This window comes from Macrotis lagotis, chromosome 8, assembly GCF_037893015.1.
Source record: "Macrotis lagotis isolate mMagLag1 chromosome 8, bilby.v1.9.chrom.fasta, whole genome shotgun sequence".
Taxonomy (NCBI): Eukaryota; Metazoa; Chordata; class Mammalia; order Peramelemorphia; family Peramelidae; genus Macrotis; species Macrotis lagotis.
The window spans coordinates 59,874,430-59,895,418 of NC_133665.1; the positions used below are offsets into that span (position 1 = coordinate 59,874,430).

At 44.7% G+C, this 20,989-nt stretch overlaps 1 protein-coding gene across 5 annotated transcripts; it reads left to right on the forward strand.

Moving 5' to 3' along the window:
* Window positions 1–4,338: 4,338 nt before the first annotated feature.
* Window positions 4,339–20,667, forward strand: E4F1 (E4F transcription factor 1). Of its 5 annotated transcripts, none has more exons than XM_074197251.1 (15): window positions 4,339–4,520; window positions 8,758–8,903; window positions 9,316–9,415; window positions 14,411–14,619; window positions 14,891–15,011; window positions 15,316–15,468; window positions 15,969–16,135; window positions 16,911–17,126; window positions 17,879–17,984; window positions 18,293–18,510; window positions 18,889–19,087; window positions 19,301–19,437; window positions 19,567–19,629; window positions 19,895–20,230; window positions 20,315–20,667. In XM_074197251.1, exons 1-15 carry the CDS (start codon window positions 4,364–4,366, stop codon window positions 20,360–20,362), a joined length of 2,376 nt encoding a protein of 791 aa, XP_074053352.1. In that variant the 5' UTR covers window positions 4,339–4,363; the 3' UTR covers window positions 20,363–20,667. The 5 variants fall into 5 exon arrangements, with proteins under 5 accessions (XP_074053352.1, XP_074053355.1, XP_074053356.1 ...); XM_074197254.1 differs by having other exon boundaries at window positions 16,911–17,078; XM_074197255.1 differs by having other exon boundaries at window positions 16,911–16,946.
* The last annotated feature ends 322 nt before the right edge of the window (window positions 20,668–20,989 follow it).

Consider the following 20,989-nt stretch of genomic DNA (forward strand, 5'->3'; position numbering starts at 1 on the left):
GAGACCCTTGAACAGGATCTTGTGTCTCCCTTCCCTGATCACGTATGAGTCAGAGCCAGCTGTCTTTAGACGGGCTGGCAGAAATGACTCAGCTGCCCTTTAGGGACAGGAAAATTCCATTTGAGTCATGGGTGGGAGGTTGGAAAGTTTATGAAACCCTTGGTACAGAAGCTACAATGAATGTTGGTGAGGTGCTTTCATCCTCCTTCCTTTCCATCCTGTTGCCCCCAATCCCCATCCCTGACATTGACTTTGAGGCATAGAAAGTGAAATATTGACTCAAACTATTAATTGGGTCACAGTCTAGGAGTTGTCCAGAACATGGCCTTATCTAGCAGATCTTTGAGATGTCTCAGTACTGCAGTTTGTTTGGTTTCTATTTCTTGCAATATTCCTAAACTCTAATGTGAGTATGCTTTCCTTTTGAGTCACTTGAAGTTAAGAAAAAAAGATAAGAATTTTAATAGGAAATGATACAAGAACTATATTTTTAACTTTTTTTCTGATGCTTTTAACATTTTTAAGCTTCCTGTTATGTGTGGAATCTGAGCAAAAAATATGAGGCATTTAAAAATATATTTTTAAATAGCTGGACCAAACTAAGAGGGAACCTGGGACTAGAAGGTGCTTCTGCATCAGCAAAAGAAGCTTCCTCTAGTTGAAATCATCAGTTAAGCCCTCTTATTGGGAGAATTAATTCCATTAAAACGTGATAGAGCACATGCACATGCACATGCCACTGCCACCACCACAACCACCAAACCCCACCTGTGTCACGTAGGTTCTCTCTGGTCTAGAATTAGCATTTAGGGGTCAAAATGTCCTTCTGTTTCACAACCAAGGAGGTCTTTATTTGGACTAGAAAAGATAAAACAAAAGTCATTAGAATGTTAAATTCAAAATTACTATGAAGGCTGTAACTGCCCTAATTTATGTTACCTTGACTACATTTTCAGGTGTTGAAAGATGTGATTGCCCAGCCACAGCCTGTTATCTTTGAAAGATCATTAGGATACACAGCAGCCCTCAGTTATTTGGAAAAAATTTATCATGTTCCTCCCTTAGTCTTCTCTTCATCAAGTTAAACAAGACTAAATTCCTTTTATCTTTATGTGTTGATTCTGAAGCCACTGACCATCTAGATTGCCATTCTCTGGATGCTTCCCTGTTTAGCAGTGGCATTAGGAATGATTTCAGACCAGTTTCCTAATGACATTTGTCTCTGAGTCTTTTGGGTAATATGGATTCCTTACAGTTTTCTCATAGAAAAGGGGCAGAGCATTGGTTGGCTGTTCCTAAAAATGTTTGCTTAATGATCTGGAGCCACTGGAATTTTTCCAGATTGCTTTGCCAGTTTCCTAGTTTCAGAACTGGAATCTTAGAAACAATTCAATCTTCTTATTTTGCAGGCTCAAATTAATTAACTAAAGTCAGATAGGTTGCAAGGAGCTAAGTAAGGATTTGACCTATAAGTCAGGATCCTTGACTTTAAAATAAAAAAAAAATTATAGGAATGGTACTACAAAATTGGAGAAGGGCAATTCAATGCCTTGAAAAAATTCTAGTACATGTTATTGAGGAGATGGCTAGCAAATAAAGTAATAACCTTAAAGAACTAGAATGAATCATACCAGACTAACCTTATTTTTTGATAGCCTAACATTTATTTTTTGTTGCCTATATTCATATTCGAAGAAAATGCCAAATTTCAGTTAGAGATTAGTGACAATAAAGCTTTAATTTTTTTTCCTAATCCAAGCTCATGGACTTCTTGAGATCTCTCTATGGATCATGGGTTCCTTGGATATCAGGTTAAGAACCCCTGCATTAAGGTATTCTGCCATGTCATATCATACATTCTTGGCACCACTCACTTTCTTGTCTCAAGGGAAACTCCATTACTTGCTGTTTCCTGCCAATTCTACAGCTGGTTGTTTGGAGACATATCACACAGTTCTTTTACTTTTGGGGGTTTTTGCAAGGCAAATGGGATTAAGTGGTTTGCCCAAGGCCACACAGCTAGGTAATTATTAAGAGTCTGAGGGAGGATTTGAACTCAGGTCCTCCTGACTCCAGGGCTGGTGCTCTATCCACTGTGTCACCTAGCTGCCCTTACAGCTCTTTTAAAATGTGAGTGCCTGAACAAGAAAGAACTAGAAATACTGGAGGAACAGGGGAAAATTGTCAACAAAAAATTGTTCAAAATCACTATAGAGAGACATCCTAAGTAAAAATAGCTTTGAAGTTTTATCTCAAATATCAAAGATGGTTTTATAAAAATGTTGTAATTGTAGATGTGTAACCTAATTCACATTACCTGATGCCAAGAGAAGGGGAGAGGGAAGGGAGGAGGGTAGAAAAATGTGGAATTCAAAAATCTTACAAAAATGATTGTTGAAAACTATCTTTACATGTTAATTGGAAAAAAATTAAATAAAAATGTTGGAGGGGTTATTGGTAGCAGCTAAGTACACTGGGCTTGGGAAGATTAATCTTCCTGGGGGTGGCTAGGCAATGACCCTGGAGTCAGGAGTACCTGGGTTCAAATTAGGTCTCAGACACTTAATAATTACCTAGCTGTGTGGCCTTGGGCAAGCCACTTAACCCCATTTGCCTTGCAAACCCTAAGAAAAAAAAAAGATTTATCTTCCTGAGTTTAAATATGGCCTCAGGAACTAATTACATGACCCTGAATAAGACACTTAACCTTGTTTGACTTAGTCTTCTCATCTATAAAATGAACTGGAAAAGGAAATGGCAAACCATTTTTGTCAAGAAAAGTATCTTTGTCAAGAAAACCCCAAATAGCATCACAAAGAGTCAGAAACTGAAATGACTGAACCAAGACAATTTTGATCTTGAGCAAATCACAATCATTCTGAACCTCAGTTTCTTCCTCTAAAAAGAGAAAGAATGTACTATCTGCCTTATAAACATGTGAAAACTTTGCAAATTAAATCCACCCTCCCCAAGTAGCAAGCAATTGGATATAGGCTATGCATTGCACAATCATGCTAATCCTATTTTCAATTAGTCGTGTTTGGAAGAATTAGTATCTTAATTTTGATGCAAAATAGGACACTCCCTAGGTCGGCCAATTACCATTTTCATGTTTCCTCTCTCTTCTCTATTCTTAACCTTTCTCCTTGTCTTAAATAGGTGTACCAGTAAAGCTATTCCTCTTGCCCAAGTACTTAGATCTCAATGAATTAATAAGTCTCATTAATATCACCATTGGGGCAGGAAGAAAAGGGAACAGGCCATAAGGTTCTGAATAAAGAAATATTTAGATTAAAAAAAGCTGGGGGGTGTTGTTTGTTTTTTTCACTTTTGCAAGACTAAGGGGTTAAAGAGACTCGCCCAAGGTCAGACAAGTAGATAATTGTGTCTGAGGTCGAATTTGAAACCATGCCACCTATCTGCCCCTGTTTTCTTTTTTAAGATTACATCATTCACATATAAGTAATAGGACTATGACTCCTTCCCCTTCTCTATAGTTTGAATTTATTTAATTAGCTTCTTTTTTTTATGGAGCAGGGCAGGGCTGCTTCAACTGAAACAAGAAGCTTCCTGATACAATACCTGGAATGACTATTAAAAAAAAACAACAGGGGAGGTGAGGCGGCACAGTGGATACGGCACCGGCCCTGGAGTCAGGAGGACCTGGGTTCAAATCCGACCTCAGACACTTAATAATGACCTAAGCTGTGAGGCCTTGGGCAAGCCACTTAACCCCACTGCCTTGCAAAAACAAAAAATAAAAAATAAAAATAAAAGAAATTGTACAGAGAGGGCTGCAGTCCCACGGGAGCTTTGGATCTAGTAAGCTGCTCATCATGTCGTGGTTCCAGTTTTAAAATCTCGAATCCAACATCCAAAAACCCCAAAGCAAAGTCGCTCTTTTTTTTGAGCAACTGTGTCCCATCCCCTGGCAGGAGACAAAAACGAGCTGCGGCGCGGGAGGGGTCCCGGGCGCGGGGCAAGGCTCCTGCCCGCGTCCGCACCCGCTGGGTGGCGGCCCGAGGCCCGACCTAAGCTGCTGGGGTCTCCCAGGGGCCTGGGCCAGGCAGGCCAGGCCGCGGGGCTCCCCGGGGGCCGCAACAGGAGCCCCGCCCGGGGCGAGCCGAGGCGAGCGGAAGGGGCCGGGCCGGGCCGGGACGGAGGGCTTCCCGGCTGCGGGTGCAGCGCCCCCCAAAGGCTGAGGCGAGAGGGAGGAGACGGGAGGAAGCCTGGAGGGGCGGCGCGGCGCGGCCCCGCCCCCTCGCCCGCCCCGCCCCGTCCTCCCTCCTCCTCCCTCCCCGCCCGGCCCGTTGTTATGACGACACGGTCGTAAATCCGCCATCTTCCTGCGGCGCGTTGCGACATGGAGGGCGCGATGGCCGTGCGGGTGGCGGCGGCTCATACGGCAGGAGCCGGGGCCGGGGCCGGGCGGGAGCGCGGCGAGCCGGGAGGCGCGGCGGCGGCGGCGGCCTCGGCCCCCGCCGGGTTCCTGGGTCTGACGACGCCGTTCAGCGAGGAAGGTAAAGCGGGCCGGGAGGCTGCGGCCCCGCCTGACCCCTGACCCCGGGGCTGACGCCACTCGTCGGGCGCCCCTCCCCCTCGCTCGCCCCTCCCCCGCCCCGGCGGCCCGCGCCCCCCGCCCCCACCGGGCGCCTCCCGCCCCCCGGCTCCCGGTCCGGTGAGCCAGCCTTGGGGGCGGAGCCCGGCCCCGGCCCTGCGGCAGTGCCCCCCTGGATCCTTGTGAAGCGGGGCCCGGGGCCCCAGGGAGCGGGAAACCCAGGAGAGGGAGAAGAGGGACCCGCCTGGGAGCCCCGGCAGTCTGCACAGAGCCGTCCGCATCTCTGATGTACCCTGCTTTCCCTATGTACACATACATGTATGTACGCATGCACATTAAACCTGACTCACTAGAAGGCAGGACAGGAGCCCACCAGCCATGACTGCATGCCAGCCTCTGAGAAGTTGTGAGTCTCCCCAGAGCCCTCTGCACGACCCCTAGGATTGTGACCTGCCCAGATGGTAGTCTAAACTCAGATCCTTTGCTCCAGATTGCACTTTTCAGCCGGGTTCTACACCCGCGCCTTGCCTTTGCTTCTCTAGAAGAGTGAGCACGTAAATCTGTTGTCGGCCTTGCCAGCGAATTCTCAAAATGGTTTGGATTTATAATTCTCTTAGTGGTTTGGAGCCATTGTTCATATGTCTGCTACTATTTTGCAGTTCTCTCTCCCTTTTTTTCCATGGCAACAGGGTTAAGTGGCTTCCCAAGGCCACACAGCTAGGTACTTATTAAGTGTCTGAGGTCAAATTTGAACTCAGACCCTCCTGACTCCAGGGCTAGCTGCAGTTCTCTTGAGAATTGCTTGTATTTGACTTTTTGTCTACTGGGAAATAGCTCATCATTTTACACACACACGCTTGCACACACGCATGTTCCTTATGTCTGGAATATCAAATCCTTATCAAAGCTATTTAATGCAAAAAGATTTTTTTTCCCCCAGCTGACAGTTTTCAGAAAAGATGGATTTCAACAGTTCCAGGATTTGGAAATGACTTTTATTTTCTCTACTCCCATTTTCTTCATGAAACTTGCTTCCAACTTCTGAACTTTCTTCACTTGAAACTGCTGTCTCCTAGGTTACTCAGTTATCTCTTAATTGCTAAATCCTTTGGCTTGTTCCTAATTCTTGTCTATCTTGAGCTTTTTTGCAACACTTGACAAAGCCAATCACTACCTTCTCCTGGTTACTCTTTATTGCCTTGGTTTTCATGAGGATAAGGAAGCTGGAAAAGAAGCTGAGCTTGACTCCTTTTCTCACTCATGTCTTGCTGGGGATCTGACCTATACTGAGTTTGGTTTAGTTCTTGTCTTGTTTATCTTGTTCTAGTCCTGTGCAGGATGAGGTTTCTAAGGATAGACCTATGGAAGGTTTTAAGTAGTAGTTCTGCCTACAACATGGACCTTATTAAGAATTCCCTAATAACCTGGAGAGGTTTTGGAAGGTTGTCCTGGGTTTCATTCTGAAAATATGGGGACATTACCTGGAGACCTTTCCCATCTTGACAGAAACTGGTGCCTGTCCAGTTGGGGAGGGCAGATACTTGGATGATGGGAACAAATAAAAGTTTTTAAAAACAGGCAGGATTCTCATACAGCTTGAGCAGTCCCTGAATTAAAAATTTTTTTAAATTTTTTCATTATATAGTAACATTTCCATAAAATGTTCTCCTTCTTCCCTAAAATAGCAAGTAACCTGATATGTTATACTTGCACAATCATGTTACCCACGTTTCCATATAAGTCAGCGTTGTGAAAGAACAATCAGAACAAATGGGAAAAACCATAAGAAAGAAAAAAAAATTTTAAAAATGAAAAGAGAATGCTTTGATTTGCATTCAGACTCCATAGTTCTTTCTTTGAATGCATATGACATTTTCCATCACAGATCTTTTAGAATTGTCTTTGATCACTTTACTGTTGAGAAGAGCTAAGTATCATAGTTGATCATCACACAATATTAATGTCTATATGTATAGTATTCTCCTAGTTCTGCTCAGTTCATGTCTCTCCAGGTTTTTCAGAAATCTGCCTGTTCATCATTTCTTATAAAACAATATTTCATTACATTCATATTTCACAGGCATCCCCTCAGTTTCTAATTCTTGTTGGCAAGGCCTTGATTATCTCTCCTGATCCATTATCCTTGGAAATTGTGATACTCTTAAGTGATCACGGTAATCCAGTGAGAGCATGGGGAGCCATCACATCATTTGCTTTCTGCTTTAAACATCTTTTATTTTTTCCCCACATTTGTATTATTTATTTTTTCAATTATATGTAAAGATGATTTTTAGTATTCATTTTTGTAAAGTTTTCTCTCTTCTACCCTTCCCTTCTTCCCCTAGGAATGCAAGTAATATGATCTAGATTTGTAATGTTTAATAGTGTTACACATATTTCCTTATTAGTCATGCTGTGAAAGAAGAATCAGACAAAAAGGGTAAAATCACAAGGAGGAAAAAAACAAAAACCAAATTTTAAAAAAAGTAAAAATAGTATGTTTTTATCTGTTCTCAAATTCCTTAGTTCTTTCTTTGGATATAGTTGGTATATATCTTTGATTGCTGTATTGCTGAGACCTATGTTTGTCATAGTTGCTTTTAAAGTGTAAATTGTTCTCCTGGTTCTGCTCCCTTCACTCAGCATTGGTTCATGCAAGTCTGTCCATGTTTAAACATTTTTTAATGCAGCCTATGATCACTTTAGTTATTGTGACAGCCTCATTGCAGTATTGATTTATATTGATTTTGCAGTCCACAAAAACTCCCAGATTTTTCAGTTGATGGTGGCATTTTCATTTTCTTTATTGTCAGCTTCCACATCTTTCGTTTGTGCAAATTTTTAAAACACAAATATGGGATTTCATATTTTCCTCATTAAATTTCATCTCAAATCAGTTCATCATTTAATATGATGAGATCTTTTAAAATGCAATTATGTCCTCTAACATATTAGCTATCCCTTGCAGTTTTATGTAGGCCACAGTTATAGATGGGGTGGTAATCCCTGATGAGCTCAGCATTGTTTGAAGAGCCTTCAAGAGCAGTGCCCAGAAATGGATTCTATTAACCTAAATAAAAAAGTGAAGAGATCACCAGCTTATATACTTAAGGGGAAGAAGCATTTTAGAGTGATCAACTTCCAGAGAAACTGTTCTTTGATCACCCTTCGTGTAAAGGATCCTGGGCCTTGATCATCATCATTTTAAAGAACTGGAGACATTTAACTTGAGAAGAAAAGAGTAGGGGTAGGGCAAGAATGACATAAGACTATTGCCTTCAGATTGCCTTGAAAGATTGTCATGCAGAACAGGTTCAGGTTCACTCTGACTCCTGAGGAGAAAGTTAGGACTAGCATGTAGAAGTTTCAGGAAGACAGGTAAGTTCAGCATCAGGAAGATGCTGAAAACTTTTCAATCACAATTTTGTCACCTCTTGCCTGGCTTAAGCAGTAGCCTCCTTATTAGCCCTGTCCTGGGGTGGGGTGCCCCCCCCCCCCATCTTTTCCACACAGCTGCCAAAGTGAGATTTTTCTAAAGTACAGGTCCAAGCAGGTGGTTCCCTGTTACTGAATTTTAAAGCTCCTTAACAACCTGGTCTGAATTTCTTTTCTAGCCTTATACTATCTCACTACTCTCTGTGTGGACATGTCATATTGTCTTTCCATCTCTGATTCAAGGCATTCCATTTCTAATGCCAGTACCTTGATACTGGCCATACCTAGTCTGGGAAACCTTCCTCTCTCCCCTCTGGGTCTTAGATTCTCTTCCTTCAGAATTCAGTTCTCCCAAAATAAAAGCCTTTTTTGATTTCCCAACTACTAATTCTTCCTTCCTAATTATCTTGGATATATTTATATATTTGTATATTGTCTTCCCCAATAGAATATAAGCTTTTTTAGGTCAGTGATTATTTTATTTTTGTTGCTGTTGCCTTACATTTTGTCTGCCACATAAAGTAGTAGCTGCTTAATAAATGCTTGTTGATTGATTGCTTTAACAATTAAATGAATTATCTGAGAAGTAATGGATGATCTTGAAGTGTTGAAACAGCGGTTAGGTGGTCACATGTCAGAGATATTGTATCCAAAATTCTTTCTTAAGGTAGAGGGTGGCTTAGATCACCTTCAAGCTCTTCTAGCTCAGAGATGATAAGAGCAGCCATGTCCAAAGTTATTCAATGCTGCTGTTTACATTTCAGATGAAGATGACGTGCACAAGTGTGGCCGTTGCCAATCTGAGTTCACTACCCTGGAAGATTTTGTGCAGCATAAAATACAGAAGTCATGTCAGCGCACACCCCAGGAAGCCACAACAGCCACAGCAGCAGCCCTGCTTGGTCAGGAGGTCAGGATAGTTCTCTGGTGTGATCTCTAGGGGCTCCCCTATCCTGGGGAGCTTACTTACCTGTGACACCATCTCTCTTTCATGGAGGGTGGGCTGCCAGGCTCTTTACTTGCCCTTCCTCAGGTGCATTCCCTTTCCAATCCCCAAGCCTCTTTCATATCAGTGTCCACCCACTTGGAACTTCTGAAATGGACATAGTTTGGTGTTTTGGAGTGGGGAGTCAGCCCACAGCCAGGAAAAATGGAAGAATTCATCCTATTCTGAGAGCTTCCCCCTAAATAATGCCCCTCTCAATTTTCTTTTTAAAGGAGAGTAATTATTATCAAAAATAGAAGAAGTAACAGTCAAAGTTTTTCTCTGTATCTTATGTTTCCTGAATTCTGTCCTCCATGCAGTCTATCTTGTTTTACAGCAGGTGGTCCCATCTGGGGAGGAGTCCATTACAGTGGCTCATATTGTTGTGGAGACATCTTCCCTCTCAGAGGATGTCAGCAGTGCTCCAGACATCATTGGTAAGCAGGACTCTAGCCATCGGGATGATGCTGTCCCCAGGATAAGAGAGAATGATCTCGATTGAAGGGCTGAGAGATGGACTGGGGTGGTGGGAAGAGGCCCCTGGTTTGAGGCCTGATTCTCCCCTGCACTCTGAAGTGCTCTGGGCCTCAGACTCTAGCTGAAAAGCGGATTTGGAGTAGTGCTTTCTAATGCCTATAATCCTACCATCTTGTATTCACCTGTAGACTGGGGCTATGTATTTATTCTAGGACCAACAAAGGGCCTCTGACCTTCAAAATCTCACTTGCTGACTGATAACGAGGAGCAAAAACCTTTCTGTTCCAAAGAGAGAGCTTAGGGTAGAAATCAAAGCTGCCCTAGAAGACAGAAGTCAACAAGCCTTTTTAAGAACTATCTAGGTGCTGGGCGACAAGTGTCTTATTGCAAGGCGTTTACCTTGGAAACAGGCGAGTGTGCCTGTGTGTGTGTGTGTGTGTGTGTGTGTGTGTGTGTGTGTGTGTGTGTGTGTGTGTGTGTGTGTGTGTGTGTGTGTGTGTGTGTGTGTGTGTGTGTGTGTAGATAAATAGACATACAAAGTAATTAGGAGATTAGAGAAGGCCTCATTTACTTGAGCTGATTCTTAGAAAAAACCAGGACTCCTAAGAATGTTTTAGCATTATCTAGGACAGATAGCAGAACCATTTCTGAAGAGAGGCCTCGAGGAAGGGAACTGCATGAAGTGGGGAGGTTGTGAGTACCATGGATTGCTTACAGTGCTGGGAAGGTCCCCTTTGCTTCCTCCTACACTTTGGTGACAGATAGGCTTGCATACCTGAGACACTAGCCACATATCTTCTTCCCTCCCACTCATCCTCTCTTTTCTCTTTTTATCTACCCCACCCCAAGTCTTAGTGTCCCAGGCCTGTCCTGGCCTCAAAGGGCACAGAGGTTGCTAAGGCCTAGTCTGAATTGAAACAGGATAGGTGTTCTTAATACCCAGATTCATAAAACATGAGCTGGGCCTGGAGACAGCACTGTCTAGTGGGATGGGCTGAAGTGGACATTCTGTATCCTCTTAAACAACTTAAACTTGCTTCATAGCACTCAGCCCCAATTAAATCCTACATGCATCACAGAGGATATCATTATGAGCAAGAGAATGTCAGAATGTCAAAAACTGCACAAACGTCAGGTGACATAGTCATTGATATTGCAATGCAAAGATAGCTAGGTGACCTGGAGAGCTGAATCAATGCATTGGTTACTGAAAGGGAAATAGTTGTAAGTTGGAGTTATTTTCTTTTGTATCGGAGCAGTCTTCCCAGAGGAGGATGGTGTACAGTGCATCTTTTTGAAGGACAGCAATATAAATGGCTTTTCACATAGGAAGTGGAAGATCCTTTCTTGAATGAGAGTCTGTATATAACCAAATTTAGGACAGAAAAAAGGTGGGAAGGGATATCTAGCAAGAGCTAAAGCTAAGAAGTTTCTGAGGGAGTGTGATATAAAATATAAGACCTTGAAGGAAGCTGGTCTGAATATCAGACTTTTAATACAACCAAAGATAAGGGAAAGTGGAAGAAGAGAAGGCCTGGCTGGGGAAGAGAGGGCAGTGGGGCAGATAAGGAGGGGAGGCTGAGTATACCTTCCCCCACATCATTAGAGTGCCTGTCTTCTACTTAATTTCTTTAAATTCTTGGAACATTCATTATGATGAAGAGATTTTGTCTATAGGCAGCAGCAGCATCCCTCTGTATAGAATGTAAGGTAATAGTTGGGTTTTCATTTGAAATTCCTGTTTCAGGGAAGGTATTATTTGGAAAACCAGTTCTCTGTGGCCCAAAGTCAGACGCCCACTTTGTTCTTGAAAGTCTGCTTTGATCCTAGTAGTTATTATGTGGATCATACTGGTGCCAGCCATGTAATTAGGTACACAAGGCAGAGGCTCCCAACTGCTGTCTTCTGCCAGCTGGAATGCTTCCTCCTTGGCTACTAGGCCCCCACTCCTTTATTGCCATTTCTTTCTTTCTAGTTTCCCATTGTGTAACCCACAGTTTCCCTTGCATCTCCTTTAGCCTCCCATACTTTTCCCTCCCCGCCCCCCCCTTACGTATCCTAGCATGTATGAGTATTCTGCCCCTGCCAGCTTCCCGGGCTGGCCTGACAGGCTTGGCTGGTTAAAGCTCACCACTAATGAGCCAGGGCTATGACCCAGTTAGCAGTACATCAGAAGATATATTCCTTGCTCATCGGTTGTCTCAGAAAAGATACAGTTGATGTACAAACTTATTTCTTAATAACAATAATAATGGGAGCATATTTATTAATGAGAGGCAGCATAGTATATTGGTTAAAGAGCTGATTCTAAGAATCTGGAAGACATGGGTTCTCACCACTGACATGCTGGCTCTGTGACCCTTTATTCTCCCAGTGCTCAGGCATATCTCTAAGGCAGGAATTCTTCATTTTTTTTGTATCCTGGACCCCTTTTATAGCCTAGGAACCTCTTCTCAACAAAATATTTTTTAAATATATAAAATAAAATATATAGGATTATAAATGAAACTAATTGCATTCAATAATAGTTACCAAAATCCTAAAAATAACAATTTCACTTCTAAGACTTTTCATTGTAGAGAAGGGATCAGTCCAAGGTAGAAGCAGCTCCCACCTGGAATCCTCTTATCTGAGAATTGGTTAAGAGAAATTTTTCTTAACAAGAACAATAAATATTTCTTTAGCAACTTATATAAACTCTGTAAGACTTGGAAATAGGTAATACATGAATTATTTTCCCCAATTTATGAATAAGAAAGAATAAGATGAATAAATGAATAAGATCAACTGTCTGGTAAGTGTTAGAGATGGAATTTAAACCTCTTTCTTTGACTCAAATCCAGCACACCTTCCACTACATCTTATTACCTACCTAACCTCTTTATAGTTGTGAATTGCAAGAAATAATTTGGAAGCATGTTAAGTAATTAGAGTTGGATTATCATTTGTTTTCTCCCACACATGTTTTTATATAAAGAGAGAGAAAAAGGAAAATTTGGTCACCATAGTAATAAGGGAGGATGTGTGGATAGTGAGACAGCAAATGGGAGGGTCAGCTAAGTAATTATTGTATATACAGAGTGAGACCACCAGTCCCTATTTTGGGACACAGATGACATGGGGCTTTGTATTTTTTGTTCTGTTTTGGGCTTAGCAATTGCTAAGCACTAATTAGTGCTGCTAGTGAAAGGACATAGTAGTGGGGAAGATCGATGACATATATGGCTTTCTAGTATTTGAGAATCTCATCTCACTGGCTCATTTATCCAGCTTTTGTAGAGATATACTCCTTTTATGCTCCAGAGCATGAAAAATTAACTTGCCAAAACCAGGTATCAGCAGGTTACTGATTGTCTCTAAAGACCAATCTCATAAATTTCACACATGTTCTGGAGCTTATTTTTTTTGCTATTGGCAGATTTTTTTTAGTTAAATCCATTCCTTTTTTAAATTTAATTATGTGTTTTTTATTTTGAGTTTTACAATTTTTCCCCCTAATTTTGCTTCCCTCCCCCCACCCCCCACAGAAGGCAATTTGCCAGTCTTTACATTGTTTCCATGGTATACATTGATTCAAATTGAATGTGATGAGACAGAAATCATAACCTTAAGGAAGAAAAGTAAAGTATAAGAAATAGCAAGATTACATAATAAGGTATCAGGTTTTTTTCCTAAATTAAAGGTAATGGTCCTTGGTCTTTGTTCAAACTCCACAGTTCTTTCTCTGGATACAGATGGCATTCTCCATTGTAGACAGCCCCAAATTGTCCCGATTTTTGCACTGATGGAATGAGCAAGTACATCAAGGTTGATCATCACCCCCACGTTGCTGTTCTTCTGGTTCTGCTCATCTCACTCAGCATCAGTTCATGCAAATCCCTCCAGGCTTCCCTGAATTCCCATTCTTCCTGGTTTCTAATAGAACAATAGTGTTCCATCACATACATGTACCAGTTTTGTTAAGTCATTCCCCAATTGAAGGACACTTACTTGATTTCTAATTCTTTGCTACCACAAACAGGGCTGCTATGAATATTTTTGTACAAGTGATGTTTTGACCCTTTTTCATCATCTCTTCAGGGTATAGACCCAGTAGTGATATTGCTGGATCAAAGGGTATGCATAGTTTTGTTGCCCTTTGAGTGTAATTATTGACAGATTTATTGACAGAGTGTGAAGCTTCAGCCTTCCTTCCAAGCAGACTGGGAGAATTTAACAAAGCCAACTCTGGTGGCCTAGTCTAGTGCAGTTTCTCCTTTGGTACCTCCTGGATGAAGCATGACAGCATCCCTGATATTTCAAAATGTCATAACAAAAGAATTTACTTCTTCAAGGAAACTACCTTTACAGAAGAGCCTGTGGGTCTGGCTTTGTCTATACTGCAGGTCTCTGTGTCCTTCCTGGGAAAAAATAGACTATTTTAGGTCCAAAGGAGGCCTTATTGTTGTAGTTTTCTTTTTTTTTTAGGTTTTTGCAAGGCAAATGGGGTTAAGTGGTTTGCCCAAGGCCACACAGCTAGGTAATTATTAAGTGTCTGAGACCGAATTTGAACCCAGGTACTCCTGACTCCAGGGCTGGTGCTTTATCCGCTATGCCACCTAGCCGCCCCTGTTGTAGTTTTCCTTGAGCTCAGCTTTGTTATGATTTGGGGGATTTTTGACAGGTAGCAGTTGCAGAAGGACAAAGCCTATGGCTCTTGTTAAATCCAAGAGATTAGACTCATTCTTCAAGCTGACCTGTGGAAACCTAACTTCTTTCCTTAGGCCTTTGTTGGCAGCAAATCCCTGGACTGAATGGCAGTGTTTTCTCCATAAAAAGCCTGGGACATCTGAAACACCCAAGGCCAAGCTTATCATTATGAAATTGGGTCTCCTAACAATTTTCCACTTTGCTGCTATCAGGAATTTTCTTTGATGTCAAGAGCTGAGTGTGATGTCAAGACTTTTCTTCCCTAGGCAGTGGTCATATCAAAGAAGTCATTGTTGCAGCAACAGACCATGTCTTTGAAAGCCCCAGTGGACCTGGGGACAATGAGGTTGTAGAAGGTCCTGCTAGTCCTGATGACACTGAACAAGATGTTTCCACTGAGCTACTGAAGGTGAAGCTGCTCGTCAATAAGGAAGGACGCTATGTGTGTGAACTGTGCCACAAGACATTTAAGACAGTGAGTGGAGCGCCATAGTCTCTTCATGATCTTTGACACAAGTTTTCTCTTTACTTTGGGCGTAGGCCTGCCAGGTTGGCCTGTGGATGCTGCTGAGCAATGTCCCTCTGAGAATGTTCATGTTTGTTGCTTGCTTTCTCCACTCTGGTCATCCCACCTTTTCGACCCTGAGGCATTTTACACTTAGTCCTCAGAGTGACTTTTTTTTGTTTTGTTTTTTGGGGGGGGAAGATGTTCCATTTTACAGGTAACCATTCTTATCCCATCCCAGGCCAGCATCCTCAAAGCTCATATGATCACCCACAGCAGTAAGAAGGACTATGAGTGTAAGTTATGTGGAACTTCCTTTAGGACCAAGGGTTCTCTCATCCGGCATCACCGGCGACACACAGGTGAGATGAGAGCTGCATTCAGAGTTGTTGTTTGGGTTGGGAACTCTAGACACTGCATCACTGGTTCTGCCTTCTGTCCATGTGATGGGGCAGAGCTTACATCCTAGCCTTATTATTCCAGTCTGGAATAGTGTTGATGGGCCCCCAGGCTCTGAGCAGCCCTATTCTAGATGGGAAGTGCAACCTCTGTGGCTGAGTGAGTAGTACTTGGGTGACTGGCAACTGGGAAAGAAGTTTTTTCCCCTTAGGGTTTGTTACCTATTCATCATCTTCCGTCTAACTCTTGATTCTGTTTTCTCACCAGATGAGCGCCCTTACAAGTGCAAGAACTGTGGAAAGAGCTTTAGAGAGTCTGGAGCTCTGACCCGACACCTGAAGTCCTTAACTCCATGTACAGAAAAAATCCGATTCAACATGAACAAAGAAATAGTTGTTAGCAAAGAAGACATTCCTCCAGGTTTGTAAATTCTCTCGGTGAGTCTGGGCCAGAGTAAATAGCTGTCCTCCTACCTAGGAACTTAGTGGCCTGCTACCCCAGAGCTCATTCTGGGTGTGTGCTTGTTGAAGGACAAGGAGTGGCTATCTCTTCTACAACCTCTTAGGTTCCAAGGAAACATACCTTGGTCACATGGGATCACAGGATGCCCAGATGTCATCTTTGGGCTGTTCCTGGAAAGAGGAGGGAGTGCAAAAGCCCCTACCCTACCCTGCAGATGTCACTCAGTCTTAGGGCCTCTTCTCCAATGTACAGTAGAGGATGATTTTGCTAGGCAGGATGAGAGAAGACAGGAATGCCGCACTGACCAGCATGGCTGAGGTAAAGGGGAGGAGATTCTCCTCTCTAGCCCCCCCTCCCCTTCAGATGTGCTGCTGTCTTACCAAGGAAGAGATCCTGTGGGCACCTGGTGGGAGGGATGATGATTTTCTCATGGTCTTAGGTTTCCCTTTTGCTTTAAGGATCCAGCAATTCAAACACTGAAGCAGTTACAGCCATCAAAAGTGAATCCATTGAGACAACACCACCAGTGATTCACCTTGTCACTGATGACAAGGGCACTGTCATCCATGAGGTCCATGTCCAGATGCAAGAGCTTCCTGTGGACATGAAGACCTTAACCCAGGAGGTCAGTGGAGTTCATGGCTAGTCTGGAAGGGGTTATATGCTAGGTTGGGTTGGATTAGCTTTTGTCTGAATGAAAAGCATTAGCTTTTCCTTCACTTAAGAGGACAGTGTCTTCTGCCAGTTCACCAAGAGGAACATGAACAGTCCTGTTTTGGAGATGTTCTCTGGCACTAGCCCTTTGTAGGTTACCGACCAGGAAAATTCCACTTGTGTTTCTCTGTGTTTGGATTAAGTTGAATGCAGGGTCTTTGTGAACTGAATACATTTACAGCCCATTGAGTTCTAATGGGGAATAGCTACCTGGTCTGTTCTCTTTCCATTGACTTTCCTTAAGGGTTGGGGGCATTACGAGGAATCCTAGCACCAAGAAAAGTCCCAGCCTATGTTTTAGCCCAGAATTTATATACCCAACCCTTAGAAGAAGAGTCCCATATATTCTTATGCTTGTGATGAGCCCTTAAAAATAGCCTGTGAGGGGAGGAGAAGAGAGAAAAGCAGGACTGAACTCCTTATTGGCCATAAGGTATGTTTTTCAGAGCTGGTGGAAGATGCTGTATATCTTGTTGAGGACCAAAGTGAGCTCAGCCTCTGGGGGGACTCAGCTCTTTTTCTCCTTGCCCTCAAGACTCAATTACTACTGTGGGTGGTTCAGTGCTCGCAGGATCCAACTCGTGGAGTAGTTAGTGTCAGGGAACATTTTTTCAGTGATTATTCTTTGCAGAAGAGTTCTTCACTGGATACCGAATAGTGTTCCTGATATCCCCTGTTCTCTGTAGACATCAGTCTCTGAAAAGCTGCCATCTGAAGGAGAGGTGAGCAGTGAGAACTTGCTGAGACAAGCCATGCAGAACTCGGGCCTTGTGATCGAGAGAGTTGCAGTAGAAGAGGGGCCCATGCCTGCAGAGCCTTGTGTCGGCACTGCCCAGGAGCCTGGGCCCGAGGGGGTGAGGACAGGCGGGCAGCGTTTTGTAGCTGTGGAAGAAGTGCAAACAGTAGGTGCCTCTGTGTGCTCCTCTCCAGCTCAGGGATTAACCTTGGGGACTGGTACATCTGCCTCTTGGAAGGGATTAAGGGAAGCCCTGAAGTGTGACTCCTCAGAGGAACTTCCATTTCATGTCATTTACTTCACATGTGCAGATGGCTCCAGGCTTAAACAATCCCATTTATGCTTTTTTTCTGATGGAATGGTCTCCACAAGCCTACTAGCTTAAGGCACAGTGCTAAGTTCAAGAAATGCAAAGAAAGACAAAAATCAGTTCTTGCTCTCAGGGAAGATGGCATGAACAAGGACTGTACGCATCCCTGACAATGGGATGAATTTGAGATCTCTCCTAGGAAAGACACTTGAAGGGCTTGGGGAAGGCTTCCTGTAGAGGGTGAAGGGGCCTAAAAGGAGGCAGAATTAAGGAGGTTTCCTTACTTGGGAGAGAGTGCCCAAGATCAGGGCATTCAGAGCACAACCACAAAGCCAGTGTTGTGGGGAGGAGGCAGGAATAAAAGATTGGGGGAGCGGGGCAGGTTGAAAGGGTTTTTTCAAAAGGACGAAACAATTTTTCTATTTGATCCTGGAGGTAAGGAACCTAAGGAGTCTGTTGAATAGGGAGGTTAGCAAGACTAGGCTTTAGGGGGATCACTTTGACAGCAGAAAGATGTCTGCCTGTGTCTTGCATATATTGGAGTAGTTGCACTGTGTTGAGATCTCTATTGTGGTGAGCATGGTCTTAGGAGATGATTGTCCTCACAGGCTGACCCAGCGCCCCAGAGCGGATATCCACAGTACTCCTGCCCTCAGTGTGTGGAGGTCTTCAGGTCGGCCCCAGCCCTGGAAGTGCATGCCAAAGCCCATGGCGGTAGGCGGGCTCAGGTTCTCTTGCCCTTCTTGGTCCCCAGCCCTTTCTCAGAGCTGAGAAGGGCTTAAGAAAGGGAGGTAATGAGGCAAGGAGGTGAGGTGTGAAGAGGAGACTCCCCCACCAGGGCCCCAGGAGAGGGATGGGCTCTTAGTCCAAGCCTGCAGCAAAGGTGGCTGTGATGTGAGTGTTATGTGGGCCTCATGGTACACCTCCATGTTGGTCTGCATTCCTGTATGTACATGGGGACAGGGAATGCTTAGGGATGAATTCAGTGTGTGCCCCGGGGGCTGGTCTCCCTTCATCTGCAGGACAACAGCTCTTCAGGTGTGAGCAGTGTGGAAAGGAGTTCCCCAAGGCCTACCTATTGAAGAAGCACCAGGAGGTGCATGTCAGAGAGCGGCGCTTCTGCTGTGGCGAGTGTGGGAAGCTCTATAAGACCATTGCCCATGTGAAAGGGCACCGCCGTGTCCACTCAGATGAGCGTCCATATGCCTGCCCCAAGTGTGGGAAACGTTACAAGACCAAGGTGGGGTATTTCTCCCTGTCATCAGAAAGGAATCCAAGGCATAGGTAGGGATGGGATGTGCCCATGGGAGCCGGGAATGGGAGACAGCTGCTGCTGACCCTTTCTTCTTGCCCTGCCTTGTTGCTGATGAAACCTGCCTACCCAAACCGACTCCTTCTCTGCCCTTGCATTGGCCAGGCCAGCTCTCTGACCCTGTGCTGCCTACAAGTAGCCCCCTCTTCCCCAAGCTCTGCTGGGTGAGCTTTTTTGACTGGGGGCTCCCCTCAGGCCTCTAGTTGGTATGGCAGGTGCAAGAGAAGTATCCTGAAGGGAAGGAGAGAAGCTATGGTTATTCCCCTAGGTGGAGGGGCTTCATACTGATCCTGCTTTGTTTGACAGAATGCCCAGCAGGTGCATTTCCGGATACACCTTGAGGAAAAGCCACATGTGTGCCAATTCTGCAGCCGGGGCTTCCGGGAGAAGGGTTCCCTGGTGCGGCATGTTCGCCATCACACTGGGGAGAAGCCCTTCAAGTGCTACAAATGTGGCCGTGGCTTTGCTGAGCACGGTACTCTCAACCGGCATCTGCGGACCAAAGGTGAGCCTAGTGATGTGAAGCTGGAAGGTAATGACCCTTGTTAGAGTGGGCTGGCTCCCTTTGGTGGAGTGGGACCGTTTCAACTCAGATGCTGACATAGCTAAAAATATGGGTTTGAGGTGGGTGGTGTCTCCCTGTGGCAGTGAAAATGCTATCAAGGACTGGTTTTCCTGTGGATTGACCCAGTCCCTCACCCAGTACGTGTCTGTGCAGGAGGCTGCCTGCTGGAAGTGGAAGAAGTGGTAGTGTCCAGAGCCAGCCCTGCAACCCCGACATTGTCTGAGGATGCCCACACAGTGCTGGTGGAGTTCTCCTCTGTGGTGGCTGATACTCAGGAGTATATCATTGAGGTGTGGGCCAGAGCTGGAGCAGCAGGTTGGGTGGGGAGGGGGATAACAGGGAGATCTAAGCTGTCCTGGCCTCCAGGGTTAATAAGTTCCCCTTTTTGTTTTTGTTTTTGTTTTTTTTCCCTTTCCAAGGCCACCACAGAAGACACTGAGACCAGTGAAGCCACGGAAATCATTGAAGGCACCCAGGCTGAGGTGGGGCAGGGGTGGAGGGTGGGCAGGAGTGAGATTCTTTGGGAAAGGTTAGGGTGGGAAACTTGGTATAAGAGTATGGGATTTCTAAGGCCACTCTAGAAGAAAGGACAAAGAATAAAATCTAGCCAGATCTTGAAGGGTCAGTGTATGTCCTAAAGTGAGGGAACCTAGGTCCCTTCCCTCTTATGGTATGGAGAGCTGAGACCCTCCTTCCCACTTATCCTGACCCTGGAGCTGAGCCTCCTCTCCTACCCCCTTCCCCCAGGTGGACAGCCACATCATGAAGGTAGTGCAGCAGATTGTACACCAGGCAGGCTCTGGTCACCAAATCATCGTCCAGAATGTTACAGTGAATGAAGATGAGGGAATGGCAGCCAGTGCAGCAGCTGCTTCTGATACCATCACCATTGCCACCCCTGAGAGCCTCACAGAGCAAGTGGCCATGACCCTGGCCTCAGCCATAGGAGAGGGTGCTGTGTTGACTACTCGGGCAGGAATTGAGGCTGACCAGGCCACAGTCACTATGGTGGCCTCCGAGGACATAGAGATCCTGGAGCATGCTGGGGAGTTTGTGATCTCCTCACAAGAGGGTGAACTGGAGGTACAGACAGTTATTGTGTAGAGATTTGCCTGGCCTAGAAAGATTGGGGTTGGCCCACCACCCACTGATATATGTGTTCATCAGGATCACTTCATGGTCTGGAAGCCAAGGATGGAGCCAGCAAGTATCTGAGCCCAGAAAGAAAGTTCTGACGAAATGAAGGTTGTGGAAAGGCTGCCTTGAATCATGCAGGTGATGGACAGAGGTGGCCTTTGGGAGCCGAGGCGTCTGGGGTGCTAGAAGATGGGCCGGCAATGTCTCCTAGCACTGCCAGGGCCCTTCCTGAGCAAGCCAGGGAGGCAGGAAAGCCATATTGTACATTGCAAACCACAGAGCAATTTAAGACAAAAACAGTCCCAAATGGCAGATTTGGGGCTGTGAATAAAACGCTTTTTCCTTTGTTTACAATAAAATATTAAAGTCACTAAAGCCTTCAAGACTGTGCCCTAAGATTCCAGCTTCTTGCTGTCCTGTCCCAGTCCTTCCTGTGCTCCTTGGCTCCCCAGAAGTCCTCAATATCGGTGCTCTTTCAAGCTTTGCCCTCTAAGTTTAGTACTGTGTCTGCAGGCAGCAGGTGTGGATGTGGGCAGTGGACGGCAGCTTGATGTCTGCTTGTGTAGATGTCTGGCTGACAGGTTCTGCGTTTCTGTTTCTATTTATGGCATATTGGAGGGGAGCTATGCCAGCTAGGGCGGGAGCCAGGACCACACCCTCACCTGTCCATCCGATTCTGCAGGCTTCATCCTTACACTTACATCA

What these genes read in the sequence shown, in the direction of transcription:
- E4F1 (XM_074197251.1), top strand. Translation starts at nt 4,364, where the DNA reads ATGGAGGGCGCGATGGCCGTGCGGGTGGCGGCGGCTCATACGGCAGGA. An exon ending in TGAAGACCTTAACCCAGGAG is followed by an intron (nt 16,136 to 16,910) that starts GTCAGTGGAGTT and finishes TGTTCTCTGTAG; the next exon opens with ACATCAGTCTCTGAAAAGCT. An exon ending in CACAAGAGGGTGAACTGGAG is followed by an intron (nt 20,231 to 20,314) that starts GTACAGACAGTT and finishes TGTGTTCATCAG; the next exon opens with GATCACTTCATGGTCTGGAA.